Source organism: Lynx canadensis, chromosome D3 (genome assembly GCF_007474595.2).
Source record: "Lynx canadensis isolate LIC74 chromosome D3, mLynCan4.pri.v2, whole genome shotgun sequence".
Lineage (NCBI taxonomy): Eukaryota > Metazoa > Chordata > Mammalia > Carnivora > Felidae > Lynx > Lynx canadensis.
Window position 1 is genome coordinate 86,142,888 of NC_044314.2, and position 15,848 is coordinate 86,158,735.

At 49.8% G+C, this 15,848-nt stretch overlaps 1 protein-coding gene across 7 annotated transcripts; it reads right to left on the reverse strand.

The window, feature by feature from the left end:
• Positions 1–1,841: 1,841 nt before the first annotated feature.
• MORN3 (MORN repeat containing 3) lies at positions 1,842–15,304 on the reverse strand. Of its 7 annotated transcripts, XM_030336231.1 has the most exons (6): positions 15,208–15,304; positions 12,640–12,812; positions 7,515–7,672; positions 5,816–5,975; positions 2,792–2,976; positions 1,842–2,491 (listed from the first exon to the last, which is right to left on the reverse strand). In XM_030336231.1, the coding sequence occupies exons 2-6, from the start codon at positions 12,782–12,784 to the stop codon at positions 2,414–2,416; spliced, it is 726 nt and encodes a 241-aa protein (XP_030192091.1). In that variant the 5' UTR covers positions 12,785–12,812; positions 15,208–15,304; the 3' UTR covers positions 1,842–2,413. The 7 variants fall into 7 exon arrangements, with proteins under 7 accessions (XP_030192091.1, XP_030192088.1, XP_030192089.1 ...); XM_030336228.1 differs by having other exon boundaries at positions 1,842–2,976; XM_030336229.1 differs by having other exon boundaries at positions 1,842–2,976; positions 15,194–15,304.
• Positions 15,305–15,848: the final 544 nt, after the last annotated feature.

Consider the following 15,848-nt stretch of genomic DNA (forward strand, 5'->3'; position numbering starts at 1 on the left):
CTCCAGAGACATCCATTGTCGCCAGTGTATTTATTGTGTTCCTATCTAGAGAGATTTTTATACATAAACTAGAACACACCCTACTTTTTCTGGTGGAAAAAAAAAAAAGTTGGCCTTATATATGCTCTGCCACTGTTCTGTGCCTTCAGAGCAGACAGATCTAAGTTTTTTTTTTTTTTCTTCAAAAAAAATGTTCATTTTATTATTTTTTTTTTAATTTTTTTTTTCAACGTTTATTTATTTTTGGGACAGAGAGACAGAGCATGAACGGGGGAGGGGCAGAGAGAGAGGGAGACACAGAATCGGAAACAGGCTCCAGGCTCTGAGCCATCAGCCCAGAGCCCGACGCGGGGCTCGAACTCACGGACCGCGAGATCGTGACCTGGCTGAAGTCGGACGCTTAACCGACTGCGCCACCCAGGCGCCCCCAGATCTAAGTTTAAGTACAGTTCCTTTCTAGCTTTGTGACTGGTGAACATCCCTTAACCTGTTTCCTCCTCTGAGAAGGTACTAATAATAGCAGGACACCTCATAGGTTGTTGAGGGGTCATGGGAGGAGACACATATCAGCACAGGGCCTGGCACCGAGTGAATGTTCTGTGTCCCAAGTGGGCCAGGCTCAGCTTCCTGGTGTGAGAACCATACCGAGGGTCAGGCCACCCTGCTTATGATTTAGAGGGCAGAAAGAACATCAATAGTGTCCCTGCTTATTGAATCTTTATATCTGGCACTTACTGAGGGCTTTATGAACATGGGGTTACAGGGTTATACTTCCGACATTGGGCTGGAAAACTATTGTAGAATGTTTATTTGTTTATTTTTTTAATGTTTATTTTTGAAAGAGTGTAAGCAGGGGAGGGGTAGAGAGCGAGGGAGACACAGAATCTGAAGCAGGCTCCAGGCTCTGAGCTGTCAGCACAGAGCTCGATGTGGGGCTCGAACCCACAAACCCTGAGATCATGACCTGAGCTGAAGTCGGGAGCCCCTAGAGTATATTATAGTGTGTTTAGCAGGATCCTCAACCTCTAGCCACTAGTTGCCAGTAATATCTTTCCCTGCCAGTTGTGACAACCAAAAATGCCTCCAGACATTGCCAAGTGTCCCCCAGCAGGGAAGGGAGACAACAGCACCCTCAGATTAGAACCACACCTTATTTCATCCTCATATTAACCACGGTAACCTGGGTGGTAAGGACTGTTATTGTCCGGGTCTGAGGGGAGGGAACCTAGAGAACAGAGAGGTTGGGTGCCATGTCCAAGAACACACTGCTCATAAATCACTGTTGGGATTCACATCCAGGCAGTCTGACTGCTGAGCTCATGTTCCTACCCATTATGTAAGGGTCCCTTATATCTTGCAGAATGTTGTCTAGAATTCTGCAAAGCTCTTCCTGGATCTCAGCTTCACAATTAACCTCAATACAACTTATTTGTTATTATTACATCTGTTAGCAAATCCTCAAAAACACCCCTGTGAGATCTCCTAAGTGCCATTTTACAAATGGGGCAGCTGAGGTCACTTAGGGTCACAAAACCAGTAAGTCACAAAACCTGGGTGTCTGTAGCTTTTAAAGCTCCTGCAGGATCCTAAGGTTGAGTGTTCCTGTGTTAGGTTGAGAAGCCAGGTTCTGTCTCAACCCCAAATCTTAGTGGCCAATGTGACCAGACACCGGCTCTTCTCCCTGGAGTATCTCAAAGGTCAGAGACCTAGAGACACTTCTTCTTTCTCCCCCTGGGTAAATCCATGCAGCCTGTGGGGACGTCTGTCTTCCTCACCTAAAGTCCTTCCCAGAACTCCACCCTCTCCACCCCACCCACAATCACACACCGCAAGCCCTGGGCTGAAGCCACCAGGTTCTTTATACTCCCGTGCTCAGGAATGGGGGCCCAGAATGAAAGCTGTAACAAGAGGATCCCCAAAGCCAGCTGGGGAGAGGATGATCCAGTGCTGGGAGGAGTGAGGTGCCCTCTGAGGGTGCCAAGGGTGTGCCCGAGTCACCACTCACTTCTGCAGAAGCCGCACCGGTTTGAGCAGTTGGGCGACGGGCTTGAATTTCTCCAGAAGCTCTGGTGTGTTCTCTGCAGGGGCAAGGGGCTGGTGGCAGCTGGTGACCCTAAGATGCTGTATCATCACCCTCTCCTGGAACCCCACTTAACACCCACACGAGGAGGGGCTAGGACAGATGCGCAAGTGCAGGCCTGGGGCAAACTACCTTACTCAAGGGCTTTCAGGAGGGACCTGGTCTTTGAGGAAATGAGTTCTGAAGGGGAGGAACCAAAAAGAACCAGCTGGATTGCAGGAGGAAAGAAACCCACCCTCTGGTCCTGCCCCTGAGCCCCTTGGCCAAAGGAGACCCCAGGAGCTTTCTCAGCCACATCCGAGGGGGGAAAGTATACCCATCCCTCACCTGGCATCAATCTTCATCTTCCTCTGTCTTCTTGAACATGGCCAAGGCTTCCTCCAGCACACCATTAGGGTCTAGAATTTCGATCTGGAGGGAAGCAGTAAGGGGTTGGATTGGGGAGCATGGAAGGCCCAGGCCGCCATCCTGTGGGGTGCTGCCCACCTTGTGGGGTGCTGCCGACTCTGGAAGTGCTATCTGCCTTGGGCGCTGCCAGTCTCCGTGGGGATGCCCCGACTGAAAACAAAATCTGGTCTGTTCCCTGGCTGGGCTGGGCTGGGCTAGGCCTGGCCAGGCTGGATGTGCCTGGGTGTGTGTGGGCGGTTGGGGGGAGGTACTGTTTTCTGTCTCTCTGGGTGTGGCCACAGGGCCCTGGTGGGTGCTGCCCACCTTAGGAATGGGGAACTGGGTGGGCTCAGGGGCCTCATCGCGGCCAAAGTCAATCATTGTGCCACACTTGGCCACGTCGTCCACCCAGAAGCCTTCAAACAGCTGACCGTGGTCCAGGTGGAAGAAACGGCCCGACCCATTCTTCATGCCTCTCTGCCAGTAGCCCTCGTAGCGGTTCCCGTTCTCTGGGGGAAAGGACAGGGTCACTTGGGTGCTGGACACACCTAACCAGGCCCCACTACCACGTTGGCCCCTCCGCATGCCACTGTGCCCACAGGGAAGCCAGAAGGAGACCAAGACGTTGAGAGTGCCCTGGGCTGGGCTGCCTGGAGTCTGGGAGGCCCGAACTATAAACATCAGAGCCTAGGGGTGTCAATGGCTTCCGGAATCAGAGCCGGTCCAAGTCTTGCCTCCACTACTTGCCTGAATTTGGATGAGCAACATCGTTTCCTATTTATACAAAATGTAGCTACTGACACGAAGAGGCAATGTTTTTCCGGCACTCATTCTGCCCATGGTTCTTTGCTATGTTTCTGACCTCACGCGCTCCTCACAAAAACAGTTCTATGAAGGATAACGGACTCCATTTTTACAGATGGAGCTTGAAAGCTCAGGGAGTTTGACTGACGTGCTCAAGGTCACAGAGCTAGGAAGTGTCAGAGACAAGATTTGAAGCCAAGGGCTGTTCATCCCAGGAGACCATGCTCTTAATCATGAATTAACTCTCCTGCTCAACGGATGGTGGTGGTGCTGCAAAAGGAGTAATAATAAAGCTAGCACTTCTCCGCTGAGACGCTCGCAGCCATGTGGTCTCGGGCAAATCACTCGACCATTCTGTCTCATTTCCTCATTTGTAAAATGGGAATAACAGTAACACCTACCTCACAGAATTGCGGTGGAGATTAAATAAGTCAAAACACAGAAAGGGCTTAGAAGGATACTGGATAAACTCTAGGTCAGAGGTCAGCAGACTTTTTCTGTGAAGAGACAGACGGTATTTTCTGCTTTGTGTGTCACCTGTTCTCTGTCACAGCCACTCAACTCTGCCATCGAATCATGAAAGCAGCGTGCACAATGTGTAAATGTATGAGCAAGTCAGTGTGCCAATAAAACTTTACTTACCAAAACGTATGCGGAGCTGGATTTGGATTTGGTTCAAGGAATGTAATTTGCTGACACCTGCTACCTCCAAGTATGAGCTATAATATTGTTGAACACTTACTATTACGTGTCAGGCACCATGCTAAGCACTCCACGAACCTCAGTGAACCTTCACAATACCCTACTTAAGTTTTATTCTTATCCTTACTTTACAGATGAGAAAACCAAAGCGCGAGAGTTTAAGCAAATTGCCCGAGGTCACGTAGGTAGTAAGAGCTTGCAGTGGGATTTGAACCCAGGCAAGCTGTCTCCAGAGTCTGGGCCACTAGAAATGATGCACTTAGAACCCTTACACTATGTGTGGCCGCAGCAGGTGCTCACTAAATGCAGGCTATCAGATGCTCACTGAAAGCAGGCACAGCACTGGGTGCCCGGGGGATTGAGGACGACAGACAGAAGTGACTGGATTAAACCCTCCTCAATGGCCCCAATGCCTCAGTTTGGCCAAATCTCACTGGAAGTTGGAATCTTGAGTTTTCAGGAGACTGAGCTCTGGTCTGTGTCCTCACTAAGAGCACTTACTATGTGCCAGGCATTGGGGAAACAGTGGGGAACAAAATAAATACGCAGTCCAGGTCCTTATCCAGCTCACAGTCTGGAGAGACAATGGCACTAGCTTTATAGATAGCCTACTATGTGCCAGACGTGTTCGTAGCACCTACAAAGTGGGTACTACTATCACTCCCATTTTACAGGTGAGGTAACTGAGGCACCGACAGAAAGAAACTTGCCCAAGGTTATACACCTAGCGCTAAAAAGGAAAGGAAGCAAGCAGGTGCTGAGGAGAATGTGCTTTAGTGGAGTGAACAGGGAAGGCCTCTCTGAGGAGGAGACAGTGCAAAGACCTGGAGGATCTTCTTTCTATTGCGGGGAAGAGAGAACTGCAGTGCAAGGGCCCTGAGGCAGAAAGCGTGGGAGGAACTGGAAGAACATGAGTCTGGCTGAAATGAAGGGATTCCCAGAGGAAGACGTGGGAAGCACAATTAGGTGAGGAGGGCCAGATGGTGCTGCCTACAGATGGTTGAACGCAGGGCAGCCACCAGGTCCAATCTGTAAAAAATTCATGCTGGTTGCTATGTAGGGAATGGGTTAAGTCCTGACGCTAAGGCAGTTTACTTGACTGATTACTCTTTCCTCTGTTCTTTCCCAGCTCAATGCCTATCAGGTTCCTTCTCTTCCTTCAAGTCTTCTGTTCAAATGTCACCTCTTGAGGGAGACATTCCCTGACCATAAGTCAATCTAAATCGCTCCTGTCCACAACTCCTTTGTCATCCAACACACCTTTCTATTTTCAAGGGATATTCCTTAGCACTTTGGATCTAACGACTAACAGACTGCATTGACCTTGAGCAAGTCACTTAACCTCTCTGTACCTCAGTTCATCTGCAAAATCGGGCTAAGAGTATCTATCTTATAGGACCATAGCCAGGATTAAGTGAGCTCAGTGCTGTGTAAGCATAGACTATGATTATTAGGACCATAAGAAAATGTCTTAATTGTTGATGTTTATTGTTAGGCTCCCCCTTTCGAATATAAGCTCCCAGGAGGGCACCTGGGTGGCTCAGTCGGTTGAGAGTCAGATTCTTGATTTTAGCTCAGGTCATGATCTCACCATTGGTGAGATTGAGGCTGGGTCAGGCTCTGTGCTGTCAGCTTGGAGACCATTTGTGATTCTCTCTCTCCCTCTCTCTCTCTGCCCCTCCCCCACTCTGTCTCAAAATAAATAAATAAACTTAAAAAAAGAAAAAAGGAATATAAATTATTTAAGGGCAGGGATCTGGTCCTGTCCTTCATCTTAGCTGGAGCTGGAGAAAGGGTTGTGGGTGGGGCGTGGCCAGCAGGCTATTGGGGCGGGGCACTTACTCAGGCGCAACATGCCCTCCCCATTCGGCTTGTCCTTCAACCACTGGCCCTCGTAGATGTCGCCGTTACTGTAGTACATGCGGCCCCACCCGCTGCGCTGGTCGCCACACCACTCACCCTCGTAATACTCCTTGGGTCCGAAAAACTGAATCCCATAGCCCTGAAAGCATGAAGGTGTCCCTGTTCATGGCGTCCCCAACACCAGGAAAGTCACCCGCATCTTCCCTGGCACCCAAGCCACACCCTGGCTACTTCCCTGTTTCCTCCCTCAGCCCTACATCCCAAGCTCATGGTCGTGAATTGAAAAAGCTCCCCGGGTTGTCCCATTGCCCTCCACCCCTATGCTGTCACCTTCATGCAGCCCAGTATCTCGTCTCTGCTCCCCACGGGTCCCCTTCCTCCAACTCTCCCATTCTCCCCTCCTCATGCATCCCCCAGTAAGCAGCTAGATGGATCTTTACATCGCACATCTGATCATGTTTGCCCCCTCTCCTCAGTTTTGATTTGACCCTATTAAAAGTCACAGATGCTTCTGAGAGAATCCGATCAGTTATGGACTTTCTCCCCAGAAAAATGAACACCACAACTACAGAGAATCATCTACTCCCCGCAGATCACACCTAAGGAAGTTGGGTTAAGCAGCCCATCTACCCCTCAAAATCCTGATTCTCCACATAGCCTTCAAGGCCCCCACCTACCCCTCCCCCCTCACTCCTACCTGTGGGCACACACACCTTGCTGTTTGACACATTCTTTGCTCCTTCCACTTTGCTACTTCCTCTTCTCCTTTTTTCCCTCCCTGTTTAAGTCTTTGTACCTTTTGGCATCACCTCCTGCAGGAAGCCTGCCCTGAATTCTCAATTCCTGTGGGCTCCCTGTGAAAACCTCTATCCTAACACCATATTAAATGTGAATTGTTTATTTTGGGATCTCTCTCCCTACTGGTCAGTAAACAGTTTCAGAGCAGAGATCATGAAATCCTGAGCTCTACCACTTGCCAGCAGTGTGTGACCCCAGGCAAGGCACTTCACCTCTCTGAGCTTGTTTCCTTATGAATAAAATGAGTGATGATGATGATGACGATATTGTGAGTTAGCTGAAGCATCATATGCTGTGACTCTGGCATCGCAATAGCAGTTGTTCAATAGCACTGTTATTATCTGTCTCTATGGCCTATGGTGAGGGGTCAGGCACTTATGGGTTGAGGATATGCCTCTGGCTGGCTTCTACCTCCAGGACCTTCCTTTCTTGTTCTGTGGCCAAGGGTGTGGCCTCTGCTTTCTTGCTCCCACTTTTCCTACCCCCTTCTTGTTCAGGCCCAACAGAAGGGGGATTCTTAGAAAGGAATGCCCAGGGAAAAGAAAGCCAGGAAATGAGTGGGGGAGATGGGGGAGGAGACTTGGCCCCCACACAGCCTGGCTGGCTTTTTGTAGCCACAGGGTTTCATGGGCTCCTCCCTGGGCCCTCTCCTCTTGCTTCCTGTTTCCTGGGTTTTGTTCTGAGAACCCTTGATGATTCCCCACCCCTTCCTTCTCCCACGCACACAGTGCCCGTGTCCTCCTTCCCTCAACCCTTCCCCCCCTTTTCTCCCAGGCCTCTCTGACTGCTCCCCCTACACACACACACACACACACACACACACACACACAGCCTGCTTTCAGCCCGGCCCACACCCCAGAGCATGATGGGAACCACTCACCGATTTTTTATCATCTTTCCACCAGCCAGAGTATACTTTCCTATACTTTCCCTTCTCTTGGTCAGGATTGCTGAGGGTGCCATAGCCATCTCGCTTCCCAAACTTCCAGTCTCCCTCATAGATGGCTCCTTTTTTCTTCCAGATCTGTGTTCCTTTTCCTGATGACACAGAGATGGGCCAAGATTGCAGACACGGCAGCCATGGGGCTGGAGGGGCAGATGCTGTGTCTGCCTTGGCCTCAGGGGCTGCCTTGGTGTTCTCAAGGGCTGGGCCAGGGTCTGTGCCCCTAGACACCCACCAGTAGGGAAAACACCAAGAAAGTTCCATTTCTACAAATAGCAGTTCTCCAGTCCTTTGCTCTGAAACCAGATTGCTCTAACAAATCCCAAGTAGAAATCTGCCACTTCTTTTTCTCTTAATAAGCTTTGTCTCTTTTTTCTATTCTAATATTTTTAGTGTTGATTTATTTTTGAGAGAGACAGAGACAGAGTGTGAGCGGGGGAGGGGCAGAGAGAGAGAGGGAGACACAGAATCCGAAGCAGGCTCCAGGCTTCGGAGCTGTCAGCACAGAGCCCGACTCGGGGCTCGAACTCATGAACCATGAAATCATGACGTGAACCGAAGTCAGACACTTAACCGACTGAGCCACCCAGGTGCCCCTAGCTTTATCTCTTAATAATACTGAATGATTATGCCAGATGGCCAGAATTTCTAGAAAATATTCTGCATATTTCTTCAGTTCTCCAGAACACACATGGGGACCCTCTCCTACCACTCCTGCTTCGTCTGTGTCTTCCATTCCCGCCTTCCAGACTGCTCTCCAACCACTATGGCCTCCCTGCTGTTCCTGGATCCCGCCAGATATGCTTCTGCCTCAGGGCCTTTATACCTGCTTATCCTTTGGCCTAGAACGCTCTTCTCCAAATATTCACTCACTCCCTACCTCCTGCAAGTCTCTGTTCAAATCTTTCTCAGCGAGGCTTACCCTGACCAACCCCTGTAAAATCACAAGCCTATCTTCCTCTCTTACCCTGCTCTGTTTCTTTCCATATCCCTTATCAACTCCTAACCTAACAGACAATTCACTCACTTGTCATTTATTGTCTATTGTCTAGCTCTCCATGAGGAGAATGTGCACTCTCTGAGGACACAGACTTTGGTCCGTTCTGCTCACCGCTCTATTCCCAGCACTGAGGAACAGTGCCTGGCAAGTTGCAGGAGACAAATACATGCTGAACAAAAACATTTGTTGAACAAAAGGATGAATAAAATATTTGTGGAGTACCTACATGGGCCAATTCATGTCTTGGTCCTTGGTAGCTCAGGAACACATCCAACATTGTCCCTGTGAGCTTTCTGATCTTGCACAAATAACTTAATGTTATTAAGTGCCTCAATGTTATTAAGCTCCTCATCGGTAAAAGGGAGATGAGAGAATCTCATGGGGTTGTTCTATCACTAAATTCATTACCGTATGGAAAGCACTTAGAACAGTGCCTGCAAATAGGAAAGATGTTACCAATTATTTTTGCCCTTGAGGTAGAGCTCTCACTGGGTTGTCTATACCTGTCCTCCTTCTAATTTTATTCCTTTTGGGGAACCAGCACCTCCCAAACTCTCAATCCCTAAGGTTTGTATGGATCAGACTCCTCCCCCTGGCAAGGCTAGCCAATCAGCCCAGGCCACTGTGATTGGTTCAATGAAGGGCATGTGATTCAAGTTGGTCTAATGAGACTGTTTGCCTCTGGGATGACGGCAAATTTACCACCTCCTCAAAGGTCCTTTTTTTTTTTTTTTTTTAGTTTATTTACTTATTTTGAGCGAGAGAGAGTGCAGGAGTGGCAGAGAGAGAGGGAGAGAGAGAGAATTCCAGGCAGGCTCTGTACTGGCAGTGTGGAGCCCTAGGCGGGGCTCAAACCCACAAACCATGAGAGATCATGACCCTAGCGGAAACCAAGAGCAGATGCTCAATGAACTGAGCCCCCCATGTGCCCCAATAAGGTCCTTTGTGGTTGGAACCCTTGCCCTGCCTGCCCTTTCCCCTGGCTCTCTCTGCTCTGGGCACATGGGCTTCCAGTCAGTTCCAAAAACAAGACTGAACAAGACTTAATACAGCCCAAAGCCTTCCATTCTGATTCCACCATCTAGAAGATATGCTCTTCTACCAAGTGAATCCTTATCCTTTTGCACTCAGTTCAAACATCACCTCTCTGTGTTCTCATGGCTGCCTCTGTGTCTCCTCCCTGGCACTCTTCACATCCTGATGCCACACTTTTATTTTTATTTTTTTGATGCAAAATAACCTTGTTTTATTATGTACAGACTATATATAAACAAATCACCCACTCTGAAAACAGTAGGTTCTGGTTCTGGCTTTTCCCAGGGCCCTCAGAAGCGTCTGGGAGACAGTTCCTTCCCCAGAGAGGAGTGTGTGTGTGTGTGTGTGTATGTGTGTGTGTGTGTGTGTGAGAGAGAGAGAGAGAGAGAGAGAGAGAGAGATCTAGCCACATGCTTCTCCTTGCCTAAAATCTTACACTTTGGCTCCAGCTTCTCTGGTCCAGGAGGAGGTCTCAGCCTGGGGCAGGCATAAGCCAATCACTCAACTTCTTTTTTTTTTTTTTAAGTTATTTATTTATTTTGAGAGAGAGAGAGCATGAGCAGGGCAGGGGCAAAGAGAGAAGGAGAGGGAGAATCCCAAGCAGGCTCTGTGCTGTCAGCACAGAGTCCAATGAGGAGCTTGAACTCACAAACCATGAGATCATGACCTGAGCTGAAATCAAGAATCAGATGGTTAACCAACTGAGCCACCCAGGCGCCCCTCAATCACTCAACTTCTATCTTATTCTTCTGCAAAGAATCGAGGAAGGATTGCCACTCTGCTGGGTAAAAATGCTTATAGACATTGGTCTTATTCTGAATCTGTTTTGGGATATCTTGACAGTAATCCTCCTCATCTTAGGCCATAGCTTTATAGTCATCCCCATGGTTCTCCACCATGTAGCATACATAGTCACTGAGTTTTCGAGACAGCATGTTTCCTTTTTTTTTCTGGGAGGCTGGCTTCTGCCTCCAGGTCATTTAGCACATAGGTATGTGACCCTCAGTAAATAATTTCTTCTCTCCGAGTCCCAATTTCCTCTTCTCTAAAATGGGATATTACTTACTGTGTGGCTTCTCTGTGAGTCTGGAGCTCCCTGGGGGCTGGCATTAAGCAGATGCCCAGTACAGGGCCTGGCATGGACTAGGAGTGCAATGGGTGTTAGCAGAGTGAACGAATGAACAGGCTGGGGAAGCACTAGCCACTCCAATCCTTGCCCTGAATGATGATGACTTCTGACTGCTTCCAGGCTGCTTACACCACAGCAATCCCCTGTCAGCGTGGTCAAAGGCACGTCTTGAAGAGAGGGGAGGCTGGGTCTGGATTCTCTGACAGGTCCATTTTCTGGAGCCCCAGCCCAATCAGCTCTATGCCTCCAGGGTCCTAGGGGAGGCAGGACTCACACAGAAGAAGGGCTCAGAGGCCCTTGTCAACCCATGAGTTCATATCACAGGTGGGACAGCTGAGATCCAGAGAATGGGAGATGGCTTACCCGAAATCACACAGCTGTTCAGTGGTAGAGCCAGGGTCGGAACTTCGGGATCCTGATTCCTAGTTTAGGGCCTTGTCCACCTCACCTGCTGCCCACAGGGACTAAAGCACACAAACAGGCATCTTTAACTGCACACAAAGCCCGGAGTAGCTGCATAAAGTCTGGCCTTTAAGTCAGTGCTGAGTGGTGGTGTTGTGTCGCACATTGGGTGGGGTGAGCTTTGGAGTGCTTCCGGACAAGGAAAGTTCTCAGGAGTGGTGATCCCTGCCACGCTCAGCCCTCAAAGAACACTCAAGAAGTTCCCCTTCTGTACAGACCCTGGGCTACACACTTGATAGACGTCATCTTTTATCTTTACTGATAAGTATTTTCCCACTTTACAGATTGGAACACTGAGGCCCAGAGTGGCGTAATTAGTTCCTCAAGGCCAGAGTTGGTGAAGCTGAGATTCTGACCCAGCTTTATGGACTCCAAAGTGCTTAGCTCAGGAAGGCAGGACAGAAAAGTGGTTAAGAACACAGCATCTGGATTTCAAGTCCTGAGTGAGAAGCCATACCATCTGTTTAGAATAAAAATTTGTTTTTTGGGGGGTGCCTGGCTGGCTCTGTCAGAAGAGCATGTGACTCTTGACCTTGAGGCCATGAGTTTGAACTTCATGTTGGGTGTAGAGATTACAAGAGTTTGAACTCATGACCCCAAGATCAAGAGTCACATGCTTGGGGCACCTGGGTGGGTCAGTCGGTTAAGTGTCCAACTCTTGGTTTCAGCTCAGGTCATGATCTCATGGTTCGTGAGTTCAAGCCCCGCATCAGGCTTCACACTGACAGTATGGAGCCTGCTTGGGATTCTCTCCCTCTCTCTCTGCCCCTCCCCTGCTCGCTTTATCTCTCTCTCAAAATAAATAAATAAACTTAAAAAAAAAAAAAAAGAGTCACATGCTCTACCAACTGAACCATCTAGGTGCCCCTAAATAAATAAAACTTAAAAACACTTGATTTTCTTCAGGGCTGATTTTGTACCACAAGGACCCCCATGCTGTTTGCTGGTTAAAGCTACAGTTAAATTTGAAGCCCCAGCTAGTTGTGTGTGTATGTGCTTGTGTGTGTGTGTCCTCTCTCACTCATTACTGGTCAGACCCCCACATCAGAGCTCTTTGAATCACCACTGCAAGTGGTTTGGGGGGCTCCTTTTCCTCCTGCTAACCAGGCCCAACTTAGCCCAGGTCTCAGAGGGTAAGGACTATGCTGGAGTCCTTAGAACCCTGGCCGTGGTTATGGTTGGTATCTCAAGACCACTTTGTCCCGTGCTGGTCCCTGGTCATCTAAAGTCAGGGTTGAGTTTGGTTCCAGAGCCCCAGGCTGTGGAGGCCCCCAGCTGGTCCAGGTCAGCAGCATTTACCCCCTGGGGGAGCCTTGGTGACATTATCTTATGATATCGTACGTCCCTGACAAGCTCTGCCAGCTACTTCCTTGGCCCCCATCACCCACCATGGCCCAGACTCCATACTCCCAAGCCCCTGAAGATCCCCCACTCACCATGTTTCATGTTGTCCTTCCATTGGCCCACATAGCAGTTACCATTGACAGCGTTCACCTGGTGCCTCAGCCCATTCTTTTGGGCCTTCTGGTCCCACTCCTTCCACAGGGGCTCCGACTTTTGCAGGCACTTGGAGTTAGGCATGTTGGCTGCTTCTGCGGTACCAGAGGTGCTGGCAAAGGGTTAGGGACATCAGGGGCTCAGTGTGTCCCTAGTAATGCCAGGATCCCGGGGCTTCCTGGGGAGGCACTTGTCTGAGCCCAAATGGTGTGAGTCATGTGTGTTTGGAGTCCCCGGGCAGATGAGCAGCCATTTGGGGGGGATCCTTCTGCACTAGACTGGCCTGTGTCTGTCATCTCCTTTGCATCTCTAGGGCCTCCCTGAGGTGGGTCTGATGGCACAATTGCTTGGGAACCCAGGGAAACCAGTAGAGCAGGGGGGTTTGTGATGACAAAGCTGTCCCCCACCGATGGTTGAAAGTCACATATTTAATAACCAATATGACCAGTCAGAGTGGATGCTGGTCCTAAGTCTAGAGCCTGGCCTGGAGCCCCCAGTGGTGAGCAGTGGGATTCACTCAGGGAGAGTTGGGGGGAGAAGAGCTAGCCAGGCCACTCTGGGCTGGCGGACAGCTGCTGTAGCAGAGCCCACAGGGACACCTTCTCTGCACCCAGCACCCAATACTGTAGTTCTTTTGGTCCTGCCTTATCTGTTAGCGGGTACTGGAAAGGCTCAGGGCCTGGCTTTTGAAGTGGTCAGGAAAGCCCACCAACTAAGGATACTACATCTCGGGTGACCAACTGTCCGGGTTTGCCTAGGATTGCGGGGTTTCCTAGGAATTTGGATTTCAGTGCCAAAACTGGGCTGATCCCAGGCACACCAGGATGGATGGTCATCCTTTTATCTATGACCTCTGCCCTCTGCCCGGATATTCTACTTGTCTGCCTTATTACCTGCTTAGGTTTTCCCATCAGACCAGGGCTCTCCCTCCTGCCACGCCTGATGGGGTTGCAGGGAATCTTTGGGTGGTCTAAGGTCTCTCTGTAGTCTGGGACCCCACCACCTGTGCTCTTCATGTCCTCAAGATCTCCAGTGAGGACATTCATGTCTATCTGTGCGTCTTGGCGCAGCTTGTGCAAGGTGATAAAGATGGTCTCCTCCCAATCAGGGGATCTGTTTCCCCTCAGCAAATACTATCTATCCTGCTCCATGGGTTTGGGCAATACTCACACGTGCCAGTGGAGCTGGCAGAAGGGGCTAGAGTGAAATATTTAACCAATATCCTGATAGGTACTGACCAATTAGAATGACCTCTGGGCTGAGCAGGTTTCAGGAGGTCATGGTATCTCAAGCATCCAACCACCCAGAGCCAGCAACCTGTGGGTATGCAACCTGTGCAGTCGAACAGGGCCCACCCTTAGAAGGGCCTGTGCTTGGTTTATTCCTTTGATGTCACTGTTTTTTAATTCTATTAAAAAAATTTTTTTAAACGTTTATTTATTATTGAGATACAGAGAGACACAGAGTGTGAGCAGGGGAGAGGTAGAGAGAGGGGGAGACATAGAATCTGAAGCAGGCTCCAGGCTCCGAGCCATCAGCACAGAGCCTGACGCGGGGCTCGAACTCACAAACTGTGAGATCATGACCTGAGCCGAAGTCGATTACCCAACCGACTGAGTCACCCAGGTGCCCCACTGTTTTTTAATTCTTAATATTTTGTGGGTGAGGGCCCCCTTTTCTATTTTGCGCTGGGCCCACACATCAAGAAGTTCCTTCTGTTGGGCTACAGCAGGGTCTCCAGGAGTCTGACCAGGCTGACCAAGCACACAGGCTCGCATTTATTTTGACAATCGTGCCTAGGAACAGGGTAAGTCCCTCCTGGTAAAGAAAACAGCAAGGGCAAAAGCTGGGAGGGAGTAAACAGTCTCAGGCCTTAAATTTAATGTGTTTTTCCCCTCCCATTTCCTAGTACCACCTGTATGATGATGGATTTTTATATGTAAATTAATTCACTTTTAAAAATCAATATATTTATCATGTGAAGAAAGAGACTTCACATGTCATTACTATAAATGGAAAAGGAGCGTCAGATACCCTAAGGGGAAGGTACTGTAAAAATTGAAATACTATAAAGAAACCAACTTAAGTCTTAGCTAGATATTGTGGCTTACTGAAGTTGAGTTTAGCAAATGTTCAGAAAGTTGGTAGTGTCATATTACCCCCAAACTGACACTTTCTCCTTGGCTTACTCAGAAGTGTAAGAGAACCTAGAACCTAATAACTTTTTTACGATGTCACTGGGTGTTACTTAATGCCTCATCAGTGTAGTATAAAATCATCCTCTGTCCCACACTTTCCCGGGAACACAGGTTCAACTCAAGAGGAGGTTGCGGTCTTAATATGTGAGCCACTGACAGGGAAAGGAAGCCTTCTGAGGCGGTGCGCGGACTCTGCCCCGTAGTTTGTATACTAAATCGCAATAAACCACAACGGAAGGTGGAGGGGCGGGGCCCAGATGGCTGAGGGTCCGTCCCGAGCCCCCACCCCACTCACCTGCGCCAGCTCACCTGCGAGGCGGAACCTGGATCCTCAGCCCCGGGGGCGAGAGCGGTGGGGTCTCAGCCTCCTGCTTCAGTCGCCGAGTGCAGCTCGCGCCTAGGAGTCCCTGGCCCGGCTGGGGTCGCTATGGCAACGCGGGGCCCCAGCAAAGCCACCGGCAGTGCCCGCCCCTTCCTGCGGAGACTGCGCTCGCTGAGCAGCCGGAAGGGTGCAGATCCGCAGGCGTGGGGAAGGATGTTTTAGGGCCTGTGGAGGTCGAGGGCCGCTGGTACATAGGCCTGGTGGCCAAAGGCTGGTGGGCGAGCCCGAAGACCCCACAGCCGATAACCGCGGAGCGTGGGCCCCAGTGTGTCCCGGGAGGCTACTGCCCTTGCCATGCGGCGCCCCTCTCCCATCTGGGGTCCTCCGGGCAAATACAAAACCCTAAGCAGACAGAAAAAGATGAAAGCCTTTTGTGCCACGTTTCGAAGACAAAGAGGCAAAATTTGAAGGGAAAACCAACATCACACCTGTTCTGAGTCTCATCAGGGGTCTACTAGACACCTTGAAGAATCTGAGGGAAGCTGGGGCGCCTGGGTGGCTCAGTCGGTTAAGCATCTGACTTCTGAATTCCGCTCAGGTCATGATCTCAGGGTTCCTGGGTTGGAGC